Source organism: Malus sylvestris, chromosome 5, assembly GCF_916048215.2.
Source record: "Malus sylvestris chromosome 5, drMalSylv7.2, whole genome shotgun sequence".
NCBI lineage: Eukaryota > Viridiplantae > Streptophyta > Magnoliopsida > Rosales > Rosaceae > Malus > Malus sylvestris.
In genome coordinates this window covers 33,616,840-33,641,035 of record NC_062264.1, presented here as the reverse complement: position 1 = coordinate 33,641,035, position 24,196 = coordinate 33,616,840, and the positions used below count along the sequence as shown (strand labels likewise).

Genomic DNA, 24,196 nt, shown 5'->3' with positions numbered 1-24,196 from the left:
TACAAAACTAAATATACAAAAGTATTCGTTTCAAATCTAAATTTATACCCCTTTATACTGGCTTCAAGGTGGTTTTTGTCGTAGCCATGTCCAAGACAATGCACCCAAGACTCCATACATCTACAGCAAGGTTTGCACCAACTGAGTTCTGTATAACCTGGGCAAGGAACCGAAATGAAGACTTAAGTAAAAGCAAAACCATCAAGAAGCATGCCACGAAGGAGAAAAATACAGTAACAAAAAAAAAAATTCACCCTCACAAACTTATCCTGTGAAGCTCCATTTGATTGCTCTAATCTTCATTAAGAAGATTGGTACTTGTCCAAATACATTACAAACTTCATTTAATTAAAGAAAACAAAAGCCAAAAATGTAGAAATCCAACACAATTAACGTAAAGAGAAGCATATGAAATCATTAAGATAACATATTAATACTACAATGTAATCAAACAATGATTATTCGACATTAAAACTAAGCCAGGAACAAAAACCTTTGAACTTTGTGCATAAAGCACACATGTTGTCTTAACTGTACAAACACTATTAACAACCTAAATTAACTCACAATTTAGTTCCATCAATATGATAGACATACCAAACTGTAAACAGACTAACAAAAGTAAACATAAACCCTCCCTAGAAATAGCCCAATGGTTGGATTATGTAGTCTGACTGTGCTGAACTAAATAAGAAAAAATTCAAGTGATCAAAGCTAATCTAAAGCTTTCTCCTCTCCCAAACACAGCAAGAATCAGAACATGCGTCGTCAATTTCAAGAAATTCATAGAAAGAGAGAAAGAAAGGGAGAGAGTAGCACAAACCTCAGATCGACTGGCCTCGATCCTCTAGATTCCCTCACTATCGTAGCAGAAATCGACAAAAGCATATATACAATGACATTTTATCAGCCACTGGTTGGACCACATTTATTACCTGCCATAAACGGAGAAACAATTTTGTATAAGAATCTGATAAGAATCTCATTCCACAAAACTTCTTCAGTCCGGGCCTAAACAACTGCAAGCAAAAAAATCCCCAAGATACATACTTTCATCCAGATCATCCACTGCCATTAACAAAACCACACCCTATATCTTCATTTAGCTAATAAGATTAAAAGAGTGAACTTATCACCCAAATAAAACAGGTAGATTAACGAATATGAGTTAAAAAGTGGAGGAAAGCAACAAAACCAATCAAACAACGAATTGTCAATAGAATAAAACAACAAATATAGATATTAGAATCCAAGTTTTTATGTTTTTTTTATTTTTTATTTTTTATTTTTTATTTTTTTATTTTTGTCAAATGAAGACTTAAATGTCACTCAACATTGTTTATAATTGCAGCTTCCTCTCTACCTGTAAAAGCATGGTGGTCTTAGCCAAACATACATTTTGATCATGCAGAATCGAGATGGAGAAAATATCTTCTGACAACAGAAATGGAAGTTCAAAATATTATTGAATCATCAAATGTTGAAATTATCAATCAAATATAGATAAACCACCACCAGCAACCAAAACAGTTTTTATTTTTTTAATGAAATTATACACCTCTCACCCAAGCAGCAACCAGTTCTTTTGAACTGAGCGTCTGTAAAACATATGAATACGGATATATTATAGAGAGCAACAATCACTAAATTTCTAACATCACCAGCATTCACAACATTAAGCGTTTAAGGAAACTATTTCATTTCATTTTAATTTTAGGTGACACAACTGATGCAAGAAAGGGTCGAGCAAGTAGCATGGCATCAAGAATAAAGGAAGATATTTAGGATGAACAATTAAAAGTTTTTGTAAATCATTAAATTTATGCTTACATAAAATATACATGCATACTTAATTTTTCATACAATTATACTTCACAACATAAACTGCATGTTGGGATTATTTGGTTGACTAAAAAGAAATTGATGGGTTAGAAAAAGCACAAAAATATATATATATATATATATAATATATATATAAAGATGAATGTTCTTATGTCGTCCTCCTCTTACATCGATAAAACACACACACACATGTGGTTTAATGCTCCAATATTCAATGAGAAGGCACCAGGCAAGAAGAAGCTCAAGGTTGGAAAGAAGCTTCCAAAGAGAACAATCTATAAAGCAGACCACAAAAATTAGACAAAACCCAAAAACTAAGTAGTAAAAAAAAACCCCTAAAATGAAAAGAAAAAAAAAACTGAATTTGCAAAAATGTCATAGCTTGTACCCTATCATATCCAAGTTGTCGTACATCCTCGAGCCTTTGCATTCATATATGCTTCCTTAATTTTAGTGTAAACCACCAAAATAAACTGCAAATATTCTAGAAATGGTAAAATGAACTGCAAACCCGTCAATCATTTCCCAAAATAAACTGCAAATCAGAAAATTACCTACTCCAAATCGGTTGGAGAACTCACCAGGAAACCAAGGCTTTTATGGGCTTAAAATTTCCTTCAAAGTGAGACTAAATTCACGGTTTTTCAGCAAGAGGTCATTGTGCTTCGTAGTTTCTAAAAGAGAATCGAAGAGATTTCTAACGGCTTGGTGGTTTTTAAGCTCGTTGGTGATTTCTGAGAGAGAATGCGAGGAGAGAAAATGGAGATGGAAGAAGATTCGAGGCTATGTTGTAGAAAAGCTGAATCGCTGGCTTCCACTAGGGGTGGGCAAACGGGTACAAGAACCGTGGGTCGGGGCGCGTAATCAAGGTTCGGGGCGGGTACGGGCCGGTTCCTAATTTTATAAAAGAGAAACGGGGCGGGGCGGGCCGGGGCTTTGAAATTTTAGGGGCGGGCCGGGTCCAGAAGTACAGAAAAATGGGTACCCGGACCGGCCCGTTTATAAACATAGCTTCTTCCCCAGTCACCCAACTCACCCTTCCACTCCTCGTTTTTATCATATTTTTCCGTGCGAAATGAAATTTCTCTGACTACAACCGGAATCAAATTTCACCCCTCCACTCCTCGTTATCATCGTCACCAACCATGTCGCCGTCGTCGAAGAAGATCACCCTAAAGAACTCGGACGGCGAGTCGTTCGAGGTCGAGGAGGCGGTGGCTCTGGAGTCGCAAATCATCAAGCACATGATCGACGACGATTGCGCCGACAACGGCATTCCTCTGCCCAATGTCAACGCAAGATTTTGGCCATGGTCATCGAGTACTGCAAGAATCATGTCGACGCCGTCAAGCCCAACGAGAAGATCTCCCGAGGACAATCTCAAGGGCTAGGATCAGGAATTCGTCAAGGTTGACCAACCTACACTCTCTGACCTTATTCTGGTATGTTTAAACCCCAATTTAACCTTGAATTTTGGTTTAATTCTTGTTCGTGATTGCTTGGTTTGATTCTAGGGTTTTAGAATTTGGGGATTCTATTGGGTTAGGGTTTTTTTTATTTGGGGATTGGGTTACTGATTTAGGGGTTTTCTACGATGGTTTGGTATGATTTAGGGGTATTCATAGGTTTCTATTTAAATTGGTTGATTTGTTGTTTCATTAATGATGGCTTATCTTGATATCGAATTGCTGATGGCTTATCTTGATATCGAATTACCGGTGGCAGGACGGCTAGTCGTTCGAGGTCGAGGAGGCGGTGGCGATTTGGAACTGGGTGTGGTGGCGATCTGGAGCTCTGTATCAAAGCCCAAAAAAAAAACGGACCCGTGGACCCGTCCCGAACCGGCCTATTTCAAACAGGCCGGGTTAGGTCTGGTTCCAGTGATTAGTTTTGCAATACTCGACCAGGCCCGGCCCGTGCCCACCCCTAGCTTCCATGATCATCAAGCATGACCGCAAACGCATAACACCCTACCTAGAGAAGAGAGATGGCTGTGATTGGAGGATAGGATGGAGGCAAGACCGTCGTTCTCGCAGGGTCTGCGAGATGGAAGAGGCAATGAAGGTTTGAGAAGGAAATGGAAAAGGCCAGCTTTACCATCGTTCTTCCCTTCCCACGATCATCAACATGTGTGCATCAAGATTAGTGGCAGAGAGAGCCTGGCAGAGCACCTACCGAAATATTTCTCTCACTCAATCCAAACCTGTAACTCGCATCTCTCTCCAATATATCAGGCTCTGTGTCTCCCTCCTCTGTAGTCGCTCTATCCCCCTCTCTCCGCTCGCCAAAGGCACACCCAGCTGTCTCCGAGTCAAAAATAGGAGTGATTGTCTCTCTCTAATTTGTCAGGCGTGATGTCCCCCTCCCTTCTCCGTCGCTGAGTTAAACGTGAAATGCAGCCAATGGTTGAAAATAGGTTTTTAAGCCTGAGTGGCAATTTTGTAAATTAAGTGAAAGGTGGTTAAAAGCATCCGAGCGGCAATCTTGTAAATAAATTGAAATGGGGTTCAAAACACTGTTCATTTGTACAGTGCAATTGAAAAGCCTTCTTTAGACTAAAGTAATCTATTTTCTAAATATTAACATAATATTCAAACCCAAGAGTTATTGTAGCAGTGGAATCGAGAGTCTGGTGTTAAATATGTTTATCCATTTTCAAGGGTTTAAGTATTAGTTATTATCTTATGTTAATATGTATTTTACTTCTTGTATTTTGCTTTCTTTTTTTTTTTAGTTGTTGTTCATTTAAGTTATGTTATTTAGTATTTTAATTAATAAAGAGATGATGTATTAGTCAACTAAATATGAAGGTTAGGAGGATTACCTAAATCTGCAAGTGATATACAAGATATACAAAATATGGCACATCTTTAGAAAGTTGTTATATCATTTAACACGTGTATAGTGATGCCATATTGAACTTGTTATATCATTTAACACGTTGTTTTTACATTTGGATACATGATATACAAGTTCAATGTAGTGTCAATATGCACTTATTTACAAGATATACAAGAAGTTTACCTAAATCCGTCTAGGCACCAGCCTGAAGTTTACCTAAATCCGTCTAGGCACCAGCCCGACGCCCGACTAACGCCTAGCGTTTTTTAGAACCTTGATATATATATATATTACATTGGTGAAAACACACATTTAAATTATATTCACCAATCAACTCATAGGTCTCTAACCCAGTAAAAGTAAGTGAGAACAGTCACACCATAATAATAACGAAAGTATGGACAATTAATAGCATAAGAAAGTCGAGTTCGGTAAGAAGCCTAGACGAGGAGTAGATATGACCTCGACTATAAGAATAAATGTATCTCGCAATATGGGTTACTATTAAACCCCACCCGCAAATTATTGTAAATTTCACAATTTCCCTAAAGATTTATTGAAATTTACATTTTAGTCCCCTATCCTTACCCAATCAAAATACTATTTTTCAGATTTTCTAAACTTCTCCACTTCTCCCCGCTTGCCACGTGGCAAGTACTCACCCACTACCTCTTTCTCTCTCTTCTCCCCAAGCTCTCTCTCTCACTTTCACTCTCTATCTCACTCTTGGATCTCTTTCACAGTTCACCCTCTCTCTTCTCTCCGGCGAGACACAGAAACACCCACACACCCCAAAACATCCCCAACGTCGACACCACCACCACTACTGTTGGCTCCCTCTCCCTCTCCCTCGTCTCTGTAAAGCACGGGACACCCAAAGTCCACCCAAAAACTCCTCGGCAAACACATGACCTTTGAACACAGATTCCAGCCAACTCTGGCCACCATTTGATGGGTAGATTGCATGCTAGAATGGAGGATCGAGGCCGATCGGAGCTTTGGAAGCACCGGCTTCCTTTTTACCTCGAAACCAGGTTGTTGGGTCGACTAGACCCAAAACCCCAAGCCTAAGTCTTTTAGCCCAGAACCTTGGGTCGGGCCTTAAAGCCCAACCCATTAACCCACCAAACCCAGACCCTTAGGGTCGTGTAGATTTGTGCCTTTAGGCCGTTGTATTTGAGCCCAATTCCCTTGAAACCCTAACCCAAAAACCCCAAAGAACCGGCGCTGGGACCGAGTGGAACTTGGGTCTCTGGCCCGTTAACCCTAAAACCCCAACCCTTCTGAAAACCCTTAGACCTTCGGCCCATAAGGCCCAACCCTTTAAGCCCAGAAACCCTTCGGCCCAAGCCCAAAACCAGATAACCTAGGAACCCCAGGCAGCGAGTCAAGGCGTGTGGGCCTGCGCGTGAAGGGGCACCGGTGCTGACGAATTTTTTGGCGACCCACATCGGCACGTGGGGGTACTTGATGTCCCCTTTTAGGTTTTATGATGTCCGTTTTTTGAAATTCAATCTTTTGAGTATAGTTTTATTAATTGTACCCTTTATATGCTTAGGTGCAATTATTAACAGCGATTTCATCTTTCTTATTTCTTACGAGTCTTCGACGACAAAGTATCTGTGTGTAAACCCCTTCTAAAATGCATGTTTTAATAGTAGAAATGTATACATGAAAAGCATGATTTAATGATTACGTTTTATGAAACATTTTATGAGATATTATGCTTACGGCGAATATTTTGGAATATCATATTTTATCGAACTAATGTTCTTTGTAGTGTATATGATGGATGACTATATACTATTTAAAACATGTTTTTACATTCTTCATAGTATAGATGATGGATGACTTTATACTTTGAAGATGATTTTGAGATATATATGTACCTATGTTTGGAAAGAGTATATTCAATGCTTTTGTGCATATCTAGTGGTCACTGTCCTGCCTACGGGCGATGATACTTATATTGACCTTCAGGTTGGGTGTTGTATGAGCCTACGGGCGATTGATACTTGTGAAGGAAATGTTCTGAAGGAAGAGTTCTATATGCCTTCGGGCGATACTGATACCACTAGTTAGCACACCATATACGATATATGTTTTATGAAAGGTCTTATGGCATGCTAGGGTTTTCGGCAAATCTATCACCTATTATGCTATTAGTTTTCCTAAAACTTTGGGGGTTAGTATGTTGAATAACTATTTTATTATATATATATATATATATATATATATATATCAACTTGGTCTACTCATGTTTGTTTTGCACCCCATCAAGACATAGGAACGAGGAATACGATCCGACATACGATGCATTCCCCTACCAGTGATACCGCATCATTCTCTCTACTTTGACTTCTATTGTAATAACACCCCTCTATTTTATCTTCCGCTTGTACTATGAATTACATGTATGCTCTGAACATATCAAGCATTAGCATTATATTCATGGTTGGCAATTGAATATTACTATGGTATTTTGTAAGACGTATATTTGAGTATTACTTGCATAGTCACGCACAAAATTTATATGCATGTTTTACATGTTCTTAGCACATGCATTCATTAAATGGCTTTCGTCACCCTCGGGTGTCGATCAGCACGTGGCCATCCCAAAGTCCCTCGGACATCAAGATCGGGGCGTGTCAGTTACTATCATGCTTAACTGTTTTTATAGTAATAAGTCGTCGGTCGATGTATTGGCCAATATAACTTATGAGTTACCATCACTAGCTTTAGTGGTTTTGTTAAGGGGTTGGATTCAATTATGACCTTAGAAGATTATATTGCAATTAGCCACGTTAGACAAGTTTTGATATGTGGTTGCACTTTTTATCCCACTTTTTAAAAATTGCTCTTTTGATCAATTTTGCATGTGAAAAGCCCATACTGCCCTTCATTGATGAAAAAACCAACAACACCCAACAACACTGTCAGTTTCTCATTACTCCACCTCTCTGATCCGTTCTTCTTCTTCCTCTCTCTCTCTCTCTCTCTCTCTCTCTCTCTCATCTTGCTTTAGCTCATATTCGATTTTTGGGTTCGAAATTTTGTTTTGGTGGTTGGGGAATGAAGAAGGTGAGGGTTCTTCAATGAATTATTACGGCTGAGGTGGTTCAAAATCAAAAAATGGGGATGTATCATTTGGACGTCATTACATTGTTGTTGTGGTTATGTTGGTTCAAAATCATAAAAGGAGGAGCATCATTGTGGTGTCATTGGATTGTTTTTATGGTTATGTTGGTTTCAAAATCATAAAATGGGGAGTATCATTTTAGTGTCGTTGTAGCTTCTCAGATTATTGTTGTTGCAGTGGTTGTTCAAAATCCTGAGACTTTTTGTTTAAATCAAATTAAAATGTAAGTCCTTTTTGGTTAAATGAGGTTCTTCGAAAATGAGTTTTTGGTTGTTTTTTTAAATTATTGGGGTGTAGTTGTGGCATCATCGTGGTGTTGTCTAAGTGGTGGTTCAACGTCAAAAAAGGGGAGGAGGGGGGTCGTATTGTTGCACCCTTTTCGATTAATGAAGGGCACTATGAACTTTTCACGGGCAAAATTCATCAAAAGAGCAATTTTTAGGAAGTGTAATCAAAAGTACAACCAAATATTGCAACATGTCTATTGTGGCTAATTGCCCAAGATTAATGCATAAACTTAAACTTATGTGCACCGGGATCTCATGAAGTAGGTTCATATAGGTACGGACAAGTTACTTGTTGACCAAGTGTGCATTGTATTGACACAAATGATTTATGAATCAAATTACAGGAACATAAATGTATATGTAGAAGATATTACTGGCTGATTCTATACGGTTATGAAACAAGAATTGGCCAATAAATTTTGATCTTTATTACATGATAAGAGAGATAGACTCATAATTAAACACAATTGGTGACAACCAACAATCCATCGTTGGATATGAAGTGGTTACAAAATAAGAAATTTGATCAAGTAGATTTGGATCCCTTACATAACAAGTTGACACGTGTGATAAGTTGACTACAGAAGTAAAATAAACATACGACCAGAGGCACAATAAAGTGCCTCGTACAGTACAAAGCCTGTCAAGCGCCCTTTTATTCTAATTCAACAACCCAAAACGGGTTGAATCTTGAAAGACAGAACAACCACACGACCAAACAAGTTGGAGTGACACTGATCATCACTAGCTTCTTGCAGGCTTCCACCAAAATCTATGCAATTCCAAGCTTTTTCCTTATAAGCATGGCGTAATCGTAGACCTTTTCCTGCTCGGGAAGCGACTTGGACACGCTCTCCTTCTCCATGCACCTCTTAACCCAGGCAATAAATTCTGGGTGCTCTGCCTCTACACTAAAGTTGCCAAATTTTTCATACACAAGAAACCAGCTATAGTACGGAAGAAGCGTCACGTCCACGAATCCGAGGGTATTCCCCCCAAAGAAAGGCTTGTCTCCAAGCTCTCGTTCTAACACGCCAATGCAGTCGAGAAATTCTTTTTTTGCTGCGTCCTGTTCTTCTCCTTTGGTTGCCCAAAGCTTCATCCCAATCTCATACATCTGCATTTCACATCCCCAAAAATTCAGGGAAATTAATATACATTGTTTTGAGCAAGTTCAGATCACAAACCTTAAACCTTAAACCCGAAACTGTAACATGAAACCTTAATCAACTATGTTTTAAAAGCGAGCGTAATATTAACCTTGAAAACATAAACAGAGATCTAGTTTCCATTTAGTTTTCCTTCTAATACAAATCCTAAATGGTAAAACCGTTACACCCTAAACACTTCTAATCTTAAAATTCTAAAACAACATTGTTTTAATAACCAGCTCAAATATCCGTAAGCATTTAACCAAAAACGAATTAGCAACGCGTGAGGTTTTAAGCACTTATGCTAGATACTCTCAACATTTAAACATAAAAAATATAACCAGATGATCTATTTCCCATGTTTTCAATTGTTTCAAACCAAAAATATTCAAAACAAAACAAAAATACTGCAAATAAGTAAATTAATGAGTAAAAATCACCTTCTTGTCGACGAAGTCAGCCCAGAACCTGGCCTGGGCTCTGAGGTAAGAGTCGGAGGGCAAGAGTGGAGCCTTATGATTCCAAACTTCGTCAATGTACTGAAGCGCAATGAGGGACTCGGAGACCGGTTTTCCATTGTGAATGAGAACCGGGATCTTCTTGTGAACCGGGTTCATCTGCAGCAACAGTGGGCTCTTGTTCCACAAGTCCTCATCTTTGTACTCATACACAATGCCCTTCTCAGCCAGAGCAATCCTCAGTCTTATCCCAAATGGGCTTGGCCAGAAACCCAACAACACCACCTCATCCGCCATTGAAGGCTGATCAGATTTGAACAAAGTTTCTAAGGTTACAAAAAGCGGTGACTGTGAGTGTGAGTAGTGGGTGAAGAAGCAGACTAGCAGATTGAGTATTTATAGACAGAAAATGCAGAGGAGAAGCAGTCGTCAAAGACTCCGGACATGGAGATATTCAACTTCTCTTAATTTCTTGTACATACCGATTCGAGAATCTTCCAATTGGACGGCGATTATGTCACTGCTCTCGACATCAAATCCGGCATTTTCCTTTTATATTTCTTTGTTAATGCATGTTGATTTGTAATAATAGATAATACGTGTTTTTATTAGTCGGATTATAGCATATGAATATATTCCTTTATAATAATTCTAATTTCTTGGTGGAAAAGATATCAATTTTAGGTCGACGAACTTGTACAAGGAGGTAGTCTTTGTGTCAGGACCCACCTCGAGCTGATACTTTAATTCTTTTGAGTCATTTTATCTAAAACTCGGCATTGTTTGTTTTTTTTTTAAGTGGGGAGAGAATCCTCGCCAGATTCTCTCTGTGAGGATTTCGGAATTCTCTAATCACATCTATTTATTGTATATTGTGCGGTCAATTTTCGTCAAGTACTGTTTATATTCAATTTTAAATATAAAAAATTACAATAATTTTTTACCGCACAATATACGATGAACAAATATGATTTGAGGATTCCCGAAATCCTCACAAAGAGGATCCGACGAGGATCCAATTTCTTTAAAGTGTAATGCTAGAGAAACCATATATAATAATTTTTTACCGCACAATATACGATGAACAAATATGATTTGAGGATTCCCGAAATCCTCACAAAGAGGATCCGACGAGGATCCAATTTCTTTAAAGTGTAATGCTAGAGAAACCATATATATATATATATATATATATATATATTACATTAGTGAAAACACACTTTTAAATTATATTTACCTATCAACTCATAGGTCTCTAACTCAGTAATGGTAAGTGACAACAATCACACCACAATAATAACAAAAGTGTCGACAATTAATAGCACAAGAAAGTCAAGTTCGGTCAGAAGCCTCGACGAGGAGTACATATGACCTCGACTATAAGTATAAATTTATCTCGCAATATGGGCTACTATCATGCTTGACTGCTTTTATGGTAATAAGTCGTTGGTCGATGTCTTGGCCAATATAACTTATGAGTTATCTGTAGAATTATCAGAGACGGGTCATACGGCCCACTTCCAATAATACCGATATTGTCCCCAACTTGGTAATTACCACCTGCACAATCCGTCAGGTGTGGGGTTTTATCACAAAAGGCCTCGGTATTAGTTAGAGTGGGGTTAGGATATTTAAACTCTTCTTTTGTCATCTTTTGTCATTGATACGGTCGATGTGAGACATTTCAACATTATCATCACTAGCTTTAGTGGTTTTGTTAGAAGCTAGATCAATTATGACCTTAGAAGATTATATTGCAATTAGCCACATTTGACATGTTTTGACATGTGGTTGGACTTTTGATCACACTTTTTTAAAAAATTGCTCTTTTGATCAATTTTGCCTGTGAAAAGTTTATACTGCCGTTCATTGATAAAAAAAAAAACCCACCAACACCCAACGACACTCTCAAATCCATTCTCAGATCCATTCTTTGGTTGCTCCTCTTTGACTAATCAAATTTGAAGCGGCAAAGAACATCTAGAACACCATGGAAGTTGGTGAGCTTCTAATTGCTCCACCTCTCTGATCCATTCTTCTTCTTTTTCCTCTCTCTTCTTGCTTTAGCTCATTATTCGGTTTTTGGATTCGAAATTTGGTTTTGGTGGTTGGGGAATGAAGAGGGTGAGGGTTCCTTCAATGAATTATTGCGGCTGAGGTTGTTCAAAATAAAAAAATGGGGGTGTATCATTTGGACGTCATTAGATTGTTGTTGTGGTTGTGTTGGTTCAAAATCATAAAAGGAGGAGCATCGTTGTGGTGTCATTAGATTGTTGTTATGGTTGTGATGGGTTCATAATCATATCATGGGGAGTATCGTTGGAGTTTGTAGCTTCTCAGATTATTGTTGTTGCAGTGGTTGTTCAAAATCCTGAGACTTTTGGTTTTAATCAAATTGAAATGTAAGTCCTTTTTGGTTAAATGAGGTTCTTTGAAAATGAGTTTTTTGTCGTTTTTTTTTAATTATTAGAGTGTAGTAGTGGCATCATTGTGGTGTTGTCTAAGTGGTAGTTAAACATAAAAAACGAAGGGGGGTGTCGTTGGAAGTTGGGTGTCTATATTGTTGCACTCTTTTTTATTAATGAAGGGCACTTTTCACAGGCAAAATTGATCAAAAGAGCAATTTTTTAGAAAGTGTAAAAAAAAATGCAACCAAATATCGAAACATATCTATTGTGGCTAATTGCCCAAGATTATATCAAATTAATGCATAACTTAAACTTTGTGCATGGGGATCTCATGAAGTAGGTTCATATAGGTACGGACAAGTCACTTGTTGACCGGGGGTGCACTGTATTGACGAAAATGAAATATGAATCATATTACAGGAACAAAAATGTACAAGTAGAAGATATTACTGATTGATTCTATATGGTTATGAAACAAGAATTGACCAATTAACTTTGAATCATTATCACCTGATAAGAGAGATAGACTCATAATCAGGGCCGGCCCAGGCCCAGTGCAAGCAGGGCGACTGTTCAGGGCCCAAAAAAATTAGGGGCACCAAAATTATTAGGATGATATATTTATATATGTTTTTAAAAAGTATAAATTTATAAAATATGGTTCAAAGACATAGAAATTTAATTAGAAGTGGTGGTTTGTCATTTGAAAATAATGAGGAGGTCTTGGGTTCAAAAACACCATGTGTGCTTATTTACTTTCCATTTTTTATAAATTTCTTTTTATAAGAGTATAAATTTATAAAATTTGGTTAAAGGATCAAGAAGTTTAATTAGAAACAATGATATACTCTTATAAAATTTGGTTAAAGGATCAAGAAGTTTAATTAGAAACAATGATTTTTGTTGTTTAAAATTAACAAGAGGTCATAAGTTCGAAATGCTATGTGCATGTTTATTTTTTTCAATTTTTACAAATTTTTGTTTGGTTGTTAATTTATTTTTAGTTACTATCTGGTTATGTGGGTTGTTTCTAAATTATTAAGTGTAAAAATAAATAATTTTTTCAATGTCTTATGTGTAAAAATAAATAATTTTCTTATATGAAATTAGAGCTTTTTTTTTAACGTCGTCCCAGACCTCAAAAATCTCTAGACCGGCCCGGCTCATAATTAAATACAACTGTAGTCAACCAATAATCCGTTGGTCGATACGAAGTGCTTGCAAAATAAGAAATTTGATCAAGTAGATTTAGATCCCTTACCTAACAAGTTGACAAGTGTGATAACTTGACGACAAAAGCAAAATAAACGTACGACCAGAGGCGCAATAAAGTGCCTCGTACAGTACAAGGTTTGGTCAAGTGCCCTTTTATTCTTATTCCACAACCCAAAACAAGTTGAATCTTAAAAGACAGAACAACCACACGACCGAACAAGATGGAATGACATTGATCATCAATTGCTTCTTGCAGGCTTCCACCAAAATCTACTCAATTCCATGCTTTTTCCTTACAAGCATGACAAAATCGTAGACCTTTTCCTGCTCGGGAAGCGACTTGGACACGCTCTTCTTCTCCATGCACCTCTTAACCCAGGCAATAAATTCTGGGTGCTCTGCCTCAACACTGAAGTTGCCAAATTTCTCATACACAAGAAACCAGCTATAGTATGGAATAAGCGCCACGTCCACGAATCCGAGGGTATTCCCCCCAAAGAAAGGCTTGTCTCCAAGCTCTCTTTCTAACACGCCAATGCAGTCGAGAAATTCTTTTTTTGCTGCACCCTGTTCTTCTCCTTTAGTTGTCCACAGCTTCCTCCCAATCTCATATATCTGCATTTCACCATCCCAAAATTCCAAGAAAATTAATAATTATTTTGAGCAAGTTCAGATCCTCTGCTTATATCTTTCTAATAGATACATCACAAATTCACAATCCCTAAACCTTAGACCCGGAACCGTAACATGAAATCTTAGTGAACTATATTTTAAAAGCGAACATACTATTAACCCCGAAAACATAAACAGAGATCCAGTTTCCGTTTAATTTTCCTTCTAATACAAACCCTAAGTAGTAAAATCATTACAATCTTATAATTCTAAAACAACGTTGTTCAATTGTTTCAAACCAAACATATTCAAAACAAAACAAAAGTACTACAAATAAGTAAGTAAATTAATGAGTAAAAATCACCTTCTTGTCGACGAAGTCAGCCCAGAACCTGGCCTGGGCTTTGAGGTAAGAGTCATAGGGCAAGAGTGGAGCCTTATCATTCCAAACCTCATCAATGTACTGAAGCGCAATGAGGGACTCACAGACCGGTTTCCCATTGTGAATGAAAACCGGGATCTTCTTGTGAACCGGGTTCATCTGCAGCAACAGTGGGCTCTTGTTCCACAAGTCCTCATCTTTGTACTCATACTCGATGCCCTTCTCAGCCAGAGCTATCCTCAGCCTCATCCCGAATGGGCTTGGCCAGAAATCCAACAACACCACCTCATCCGCCATTGAAGGTTGATCAGATTTGAACAAAGTTTCTAAGGTTACAAAAAGCTGCGATTGTGAGTAGTGGTGGTAGAAACAGACTAGCAGATTGCGTATTTATAGACATAAAATCAAAGGAGAAGCAGTCGTCAAAGGAGATATTCGAGAGTGATTATGTCACTGCGCTCGACATCAAATTTGCATTTCCTATCTTTCTTTGTTAATTTATGTTGATTTGTAATAATATAATATATTACGTGTTCTTATAGTCGGACTATAGCATTTAAATATATGGAAAACTAATGAAAATGGCTTGAAAACTTTGAATTTTAATGATAAGGACAAAATAAAGGGTAAAGTGAATAGTATCAGGATTGACTTTTTAGTGTAAAAATATGGTTTTTCGTTAAAGTGAACAGTACCGAGTGTTTTTCGTTAAAATTCCCTTAAATATATTGTTTTATAATGATTCTATTTTCTTGCTGGAAAAGATATCAATTTTTGGTTGACGAACTTGAACAGGAAGGTAGAGTCTTTGTGTCGGGACCCACCTCGAGCTCATACTTTAATTCTTTTGAGTTATTACTATAGTCTCAAGCACTGCTGTGGCAGCGGTGTTTCTAGTTTTCTGTTTTCTTCGGTCCCGACTTTTGGTTGGGCTTGTTTTGGTGTGTTTGGTTGGTCCCGTTTTGTTTTGGGTATCTGTTTTGGGCCTTGGTTGTAAGTTTGTGTAACTTACCCCTAATTTTGAGTTATTTACCTTTGTGCTATTGTCCTGATTTGGGTCAAGTTCGGTAAGGAGCCTTCGAATGGAGCAGATCTGACCTCAACTATAAATATGTATTTCGCATAAGTTTTACTATCACTCTTGGTAATATTTACTTATGAGTTACTGTCACTAGCTTTTGGTTTGGTGGTTTTGTTAGATGATAGATCTAATTATGACCTCAGAAGATTATAGGGCAATTATAATTATTTTTTAAAGCAAGGGTTATTTTGGAAATAATGGTGGGTGGGAATAGAGTTTATATTTTTTTTTTCATTTTTTATGATGGGTGTAAATATAAGATGGGTGGGGAAATAAAACATTGGGGTGGGCACAACATCACTCTTAAAAAATTGTTCTTTTGATCAATTTTCCTATGAAAAGTCCACATTGCCCTTCGTTGATCTTTCTATTGGTCATCATGTCCTTCATTGATAAAAAATAAAAAATAAATAATAAATAAAAAAACCACCAACACTCAACAACACACTCAAATCCATTCTTCGATTACGCCGTCTTGACTAATCAAATTTGGAGCCGTATATAACATCTGGAACACCATGAAAGGAGGTAAGCTTCTTATTGCTCCACCTCCCATATCCATTCTTCTTCTTCCTCTCTCTCTCTCTCCTTCATCTTGCTTTAGCTCAATTATTTGATTTTTTGCATTTGAAATTTGGTTGTGGTGGTTAGGGAATGAAGGAGGGGATTCCTTGAACAAAGTGTTGTGGCTGAGGTGGTTCGAAATCAAAAAAATGGGGGTGTGTCATTGTGGCATCATCAGATTGTTGTTGTGGCTGTGTTGGTTCAAAATCATAAAAAGGGGAGTATTGTTGGAGTGTCGTTATAGTGTCATCAGATTGTTGTTGTAGTTGTGCTAGTTCAAATCAGAAAATAGAGAGTATCATTGGAATGTCGTTGTGGGTCGTCATATTGTTATTGTTGCACTAGTGGTTCAAAATCCCAAGACTTTTGGTTTAAATCAAATTGAAATGCCTTTTTGTTAAATGGAGTTATTTGAAAATGAGGTTTTGGTTGTTTTTTAAATCAGTGAAGTGTAATTGTGGTGTCATTGTGATGTTCTAGTCTGAGTGGTGGTTCAATATCGAAACAGCAGTGTCATTAGAGCATCGCTGTATTTTTGCCTCCTTTCTAATTAATGAAGAGCATTATGAATTTTTAACATGCAAAATTGATCGAAAGAGCAATTTTAGAAAGTGTAATCAATAGTGCAACCAAATGTCAAACACATGTGTATTGTAGCTAATTGCCCAAGGTTATATCCAATTCATGCATAACTTATGCGCAGAGACAGATCTACAAAGGGACCTGGGAGGTCCCAACACCCCTCGGCTATCTTAAAATGCTGCTAGAAATTTTCTGAAGGACCAACACGAGGTCTTGTAGACTGTGATGCAGGTTGCAGCTTGCAACAGAGAAGAAGACAGCAGGGGAGAAGAAAGAAAACAGGGCATTTTAAAAAATTGGTCCAAAACGCAGTGTTTTGGCCAATTTGTTATTTTAAAAAAAAAAGCCTATAAGACAAAACAAACGGTGCCGTTTGTCTCCACCATTTGCTACATGATTCCATATTCTTTTTTAAGGCCTAGCCCCACATGGGCCATCTTTCTAATCCCGAGAGTCTCTTTCGCTTTTCCTTTCTCCGTTCCTCTGCTTTTTCCCCCTAATCCCCCCATCTTTCTTATATTCACCCAAAACCCTAAATTTCTAATCCCACCCAATCCCATATTATAATTACATTACTCCAATATCATACCTCCACTTGTTTGTTTCAATTCTCCAAGCCAACACTATTTGGTTCCAAATTCAAGTAAGTTTTTTAGTATTCTAATCTAATCTCAATTAAATTATATTAGATATTGGTGGAGATTTTTAGTCTATTATTGATATGATTGTTGATATGTTTTATGTTTGTATACTCATTTTATCATTGAAATTTAGGTGGAATTGTTGTTTATTGGTTGATTGGTATATGTTTTGTGTTTTTGGTTAAATGTGTAGTTTATAAATAAGAAATATGGAAAGATTTTTCAAGCCAAAGCCAATAACACCATCTACTTGTTCGGGTAGTTCGAGCTCAAGACAAAATGAGTGTGACATTGATTTTAATAATCTTGAGAGAGACCCGGGAAAAAGAATTCGAATGAAGGACTATCCTTCTAATATTCAAGATGAGGTCCGAAGAGCATATTTGCAAATGGGACCTTGTAGGCCTACAAAGTATGAGTTCCCATACTCTTTGCATGCAAAGAAAAAGTGACGATTTGTTGTTTCGTGGTTTGAAGAATATGATTGATTGGAGTATAGTATATCTAAAGATGCGGCATTTTGTCTTCATTGCTATCTCTTTAAAATCAACTTTTCACAATTAGGAAGCAATGCCTTCACTAGGTATGCTTTAAGAAATAGAAGAATGCAAGAGAATGTTTTGACAAACATGTTGGTCCTATTGGTAGTTTCGACAATAAAGCTAGAGAAGCGGCTAGTTATCTAATGAACCAAATGACACATATTGAAGCAGTTGTAATCAAATAGTCAGAAGAAGAGTGAAATATCGTCTTTGGTTGAATGCATCAATAGATTGCACTAAGTTCTTGTTGCGACAAGGCCTTCCTTTTCGTGGCAACGATAAAAGTGACACTTCGAATAATAGGGGAAATTATTTAGAGCTCTTGCAATTCCTTGCGGAGCATGATGAGAAAATAAAGGAAGTTGTGTTGAAAAATGCTCCGGGAAATCTCGAGCTAATAGCTCATTCAATTCAAAAAGATATTGTCAATTCATGTGTCTTCGAAACTATTAAGGCTATTATGAAAGAAGTGAAAGAGAGTAAATTCTTTTCTATAATGGTAGATGAATCATGTGATATTTCAACAAATGAGCAAATGGCGATGATTTTGCGTTATGTGGACAACAAAGGTCAAGTAATTGAAAGGTTCGTGGGAGTCCAACATGTTACCGAAACAACTTCAAGTAAACTAAAGGAGTCCGTTGATGAATTCTTGAAACTACATGATTTGAGCTACTCCAACCTACAAGGTCAAGGTTATGATGGCGTGAGTAATATGAGAGGTGAGTTCAATGGCCTTAAAAAAAATTTGGATGAAGAAAGTTGTGCATTCTATGTTCAGTGTTTTGCTCATCAACTACAATTAGCTCTTGTTGCCGTTGCAAAGAAAAACTCTGATGTTGCCGCTTTTTATACATTGACTAATAGTTTGGTGAATGCTGTTGGATGCTCATGTAAGCGTCGTGATGCACTTAGAGAGAAACAACAAGAAAATCTCATGAAAGCTATTGAAAATGATTGTCTTGAAACGGGGTAAGGGTTAAATCAAGAAACTAGTGTCAAACGTGTTGGGGATACACGGTGAAATTCACATTATGGTGCTTTGATTAGTTTGATTACAATGTTCTCATCTGCGGTGGACGTGCTTGACATGATTGTTGAAGATTGCTACAATGATAATGTTGGTGAAGCAAAAAGGTTATTAAAAGATTTACAATCTTTTGAGTTTTTGTTCCTCCTCTTTTTGATGAAATCCATATTAGGAATTACAAACGATTTGTCACAAGCATTGCAAAAAAAAATAGATCAAGAGATTGTGAATGCAATGGCTTTAGTCAAGACATGTAAAGAACAACTACGTTGTATGAGGAATGATGAAAATTTTGATCTTTTGGTTGATAAAGTATCATCTTTTTGTGTTGAACATGAAATTGAGGGGCCTAATATGGATGATTTATCTGTTATTCAAGGGAAATCATTGCTTAAGGCTCCAAGAAAGACCAATCATCATCATTACAAAGTTGAGCTCTTTTTTGAGGTCATTGATTTCCAACTTACAGAATTAGATGATCGTTTCGCTGAAGGTAATACCAAATTGCTTATTTGCTTGGCATGTTTGAGTCTGAATGATTCATTTGTAGCTTTTGATAAAGAGAAGCTTGTTCGCCTTGCTCATATGTATCCTAAAGATTTTACGGATCGAGATAGATCGGCACTTCAAGATCAACTTGATATTTACATTCATTTTGTGCGTTCTGATAATGATTTTTCTCAATTGATTAATGAGCTTGCTAAGAAAATGGTGGAGAAAGGGTTGCATCGAACATTTGCATATGTATATTCGCTTGTTCAGTTGGCTTTGGTTTTACCGGTTGCAACTGCTTCAGTGGATATGGCATTTTCCGCTATGAATATCATTAAGGGTCCACTTCGCAATAAAATGGGAGATCAATGGTTGAGTAACAGCTTAGTTGTTTACATTGAGAAAGATGTTTTTTCATGTATTGGTAATGAAGCTATCATGAAACATTTTCAGACTATGAAACCTCGTCGTGGACGCTTGAATTATGATTTTATAGCTTGTAATGTTGTTTTGCACATGATTTTTGAATGAAATGTATTATATTTAACTTTTCGATGTTATTTTTGTCTATAAATTTTTTGACCTTTATTATTGGGACCCCCCGAGTTTAAAATTCTGGATCCGCCACTGCTTATGCGCATGTAGGTTCATATAGGTATGAACAAATCAGTTGTTGACCGAGTGTGCACTATATGGACGAATATGAAATATGAAACAAAATACAAGAACAAAAATGTATATGTAAAAGATATTATTGGCTGATTTCATACTGGTTATGAAATAAGAATCGGCCAATATAAGTGAGACTGAAACGCAGGTGTCAGATATTGGCAAGAAGCAAATTCATTTGCAAGAAGTTTGTGCGTCAAGACAACAATGGCGGAGTCGGAAGAGGTTTTATGTATTTGAGAGCTGTGGAAACTTGAGCATAGAAGCAGAGTGCCAAGATCATTGCATGGGCAAATAGGTGCTTGCAGAGGGAGAGCATGTCGAAATCTCTTGCTGACCTTAAAATGGTGTATGAGATGTTAAAAAAAAATCTTTTGATGACTGCTAGGATGCGTTCTTTTAGTTCATTTCCTTTTCAGTTTGGTTTTCTGTCGAGATGTTCACGTAAGATCCTTTGTTGTGTCTGCTGCACATGCTCTCATGGGACTGAAAAATGTTAAGTCAAAGTTGGATAGGAGAAAATTCACTGTATAATTGGTTGCATACAACTATGAATCTCTGTCACTTGATAAGAGAGATAAACTCATGATTAAATGCAACTGGTGACAACCAATAATTTACCGTTCAATATGGAGTGGTTACAAAATAGGAAATTTGATGAAGTAGATTTAGATTCCTTACCATAATAAGTTGACGACAGTATAATAATTTGACTAGAGAAGCAAAATAAACATATGACCAGAGACACAATAAAGTGCTCGTACAGTACAAGGCTTGGTCAAGTGCCCTTTTATTCTAATTCAACAACCCAAAAGAGGTTGAATCTTGAAATACAGAAAAAACCAAATGAGCTAGCAATATCTACTCAATTCCAAACTTTTTCCTTATAAGTGTGACAAAATCGTAGACCTTTTCCTGCTCGGGAAGCGACTTGGACACGCTTTCCTTCTCCATGCACCTCTTGGCCCAGGCAATAAACTTTGGGTGCTCTGTCTCAACACTGAAGTTGCCAAACTTTTCATACACAAGAAACCAACCATAGAATGGAAAAAGCGCCACGTCCACGAATCTGAGGGTCTCCCCCTCAAAGAAGGGCTTGTCTTCGAGCTCTCCTTCTAACACGCCGATGCAGTCGCGAAATTCTTTGTTTGCTGTATCCTGTTTTTCTCCTTTGGTTGTCCACAGCTTCCTCCCAATATCATATACCTGCATTTCACATCCCAAAAATTCAGGAAAATTAATATACATTGTTTTGAGCAAGTTCAGACCTTCTGCTTATATCTTTCTAAATATACATCACAAACCTTAAACCCGAAACCGTGACATGAAATCTTAATCAACTATGTTTTAATAGCGAACATAATTTTAACCCCGAAAACATAAACAGAGATCCAGTTTCCATTTAATTTTCCTTCTAATGCAAATCCTAAGTAGTAAAATCATTACACCCTAAGCACTTATAATCTTAAAATTCTAAAACAACATTGTTCAATTGTTTCAAAACAAAAATAATCATACAAATAAGTAAATTAATGAAATCTGAACTGTCTGATACAAATTTGCAAAAGGGTTGCAGAAGGTTAGCTTAGATATGAAGCTGTGGTTGGTGGAGGAGGTAGTAGTGGCTGGTGTGTGTGCGTATTTATAAACAAATGTTGAGAGGGAAAACTAAAGGGGCAGTAGTCAACGGACAGCAGAATGGAGATATTCCATTTTTCTTCCTTGGTGGACACATTCGAGATCATTCTATTTGGATTTTATTATGTCACCGTTTTCGACATCAAAATCTTGAAATTATTCAATTTTTAGGTAAATATTTTATTGTTCCAATGAAGGCTCACTGGGGGCATATGTCCTTACTCAGGTGATTCGTTTGTTAAGTTGTAAACTACAATTATATAATACACACGCGTTATCTTTGAAGACAATATATGTATTTAATATTCAACACCTTCATACTGCATATACTCCATATTAAATATTATAAGAGCAAAAGTGTTCTTGTTCTGTCATTCAAACTTAAAAAACCTCTCCTGTGTAATCATGTATTAATATTTTTCTTATGACTTTGCCACTTTCCACTACTACATTGAAATTTTTCATAACATTGGAATTGTGATGCATTATAATTTGAAATCATCTCTATTATCATATTAGGTATAAGTCATACTATAATAAGGTTTTCTTAGTTAATTTTCAGGTTGCCCCCACTAGAAGAAATTTCTAACTCCGTCCCTGACCACCACCATCTTCCACCGTTTTGCGCCTAATGAACTTGAAACAACGAATCTGAGTGCTTTAAGAGCCTATGGCCTTCAGACCCTCTATTAGCAATTAAGCCGAGCGCTTTCCCGTAAAATACTTTTCGATCGCTAATGTTGTAAGTTGGTCACTGACAGCATATGTTTAGGATTGACACGCGACGATTTACTGCAGGAGGTGTAGGGAATACAAACAAGAAATACTAATATGGAATTAACAGTATTTAATAAGATGGTGAGTTCTGTTACAAATGATTACAACAACTCTATAACGAAAGCAAGTAACCCACAAAGAAAGTCCAAGAAATACAAGAAAGATATAGGGGTAACCTAAGCACTCTAAGCTCTTGACCTCTGACTGCTACCCCAAAGCTCCTCGTAGCGAAGCTCGGCCACTTGCAAAATCGCCCCCTACACCATGGAAATGATGTACCCGGAAAATCAACAACCCAGCAGCTACGAAGCTCGTGTGAGCGACAATAATCCGACGTGTGATAATCATAAAACAAATCTATTGAACATAGTTAGTAAACATCAGTCATAAAACATTGTTTATAAAATCATAAAACTATTCGTTGAAAACCCGAATGAGTCGCACAGACATCCGTCAGCCTTTCTAAAACCAACCACAAAAGTTCACAAATCTATGTTTCATAAATGCAATAAAAACTAGGGCTAGAGTGACACAGTTTAACCGAAGCCTACATTTCCTGAGCTTAGGCCACTTTCAAGGAATCAATGGACCAATGAAGACGAGGGTGCAACTTCAGACCACTCAACGAAATGTAACAAAGATCAGGTTCAAGACTACTCAACGGAACCGAACATGATACAATTATGGACCACTCAATGAAATTATGGAGTAAGAGGAATCCCATACCACTCCACAAAATCCAAACAAGATATGATTCCGACCACTAAATGAAATTGCGGAGTCGGAGGTGACGACCAATAATCCATCATTGAATATGAAGTGGTTACAAAACAAGAAATTTGATCAAGTAGATTTAGATCCCTTACATAACAAGTTGACAACAGTGTGATAAGTTGACTACAAAAGCAAAATAAACATATGACCAGAGGCACAATGAAGTGCCTCATACAATAGAAGGCTTTGTCAAGTGCCCTTTTATTCTTATTCAACAACCCAAAACAGATTCACAGGAAAACCAAATGACCTAACAAGTTGGAATGACACTGATCATCATCAATAGCTTCTTGCCAGGCTTCCACCAATATCTACTCAATTCGAAGCTTTTTCCTGATAAGCATGGCGTAATCATAGACCTTTTCCTGCTCGGGAAGCGACTTGGACACGCTCTCCTTCTCCATGCACCTCTTAACCCAGGCAATAAATTTTGGGTGCTCAGCCTCAACACTGAAGTCGCCAAATTTCTCACACACAAGAAACCAGCTATAGATTGGAATAAGCGTCACGTCCACGAATCCGAGGGTATCCCCCCCAAAGAAAGGCTTGTCTCCAAGCTCTCCTTCTAACACGCCTATGCAGTCGAGAAATTTTTTTTTTGCTGCATCCTGTTTTTCTCCTTTGGTTGTCCACACCTTCTTCCCAATCTGAAATATCTGCATTTCACATCCCCAAAATTCCAGGAAAATTAATGTACATTATCTTGAGCAAGTTCAGATCCTCTACTTATATATTTCTAATATATACATCACAAACCCTAAACTGAAACCCGAAACCAGTCGAACCCGGACTCGCCGTCTGTTCTCTCACCCACTCCGAGATTAAATTAGACGATGCCCTTCTGTTTTGATGGATCTCCATACTCGTGGAGTTCTGGATTTAGGTTCAACAATGAAATCTCTGTGGTTGGAGAAAGAATGATTTTTTATCAAGAGATTTTATATTCGATCCCTAGTCACTAACACTTTTTAACTAAAACCTTAAGAGTATTCAATTTTTTATTAAACATCCTTGACTTTGAAAACCTCATTATATTAATATTAATATGTATATTTTATATGTTTGACACTT

The 24,196-nt window shown here is 37.2% G+C and overlaps 1 protein-coding gene across 8 annotated transcripts in view; it reads right to left on the bottom strand.

Moving 5' to 3' along the window:
* LOC126623146 (probable glutathione S-transferase) overlaps positions 1-24,196 on the bottom strand; it is a 65,459-nt gene that overhangs the window by 15,904 nt on the left and 25,359 nt on the right. For 2 of the 8 annotated variants that reach the window (XM_050291936.1, XM_050291940.1), the window contains exon 3: positions 20,711-20,845. The exons of 1 other annotated variant lie outside the window; for it this stretch is intronic. In XM_050291936.1, coding sequence (XP_050147893.1) covers positions 20,798-20,845 — 48 coding nt within the window. In that variant the 3' untranslated portion in view covers positions 20,711-20,797. Of the gene's footprint in view, positions 1-8,566; positions 9,227-9,700; positions 10,057-13,659; positions 13,957-14,317; positions 14,826-20,710; positions 20,846-23,484; positions 23,782-24,196 lie in introns of those variants that run through there. 5 more of the 8 variants (XM_050291943.1, XM_050291942.1, XM_050291941.1 and 2 more) reach the window with 5 other exon arrangements.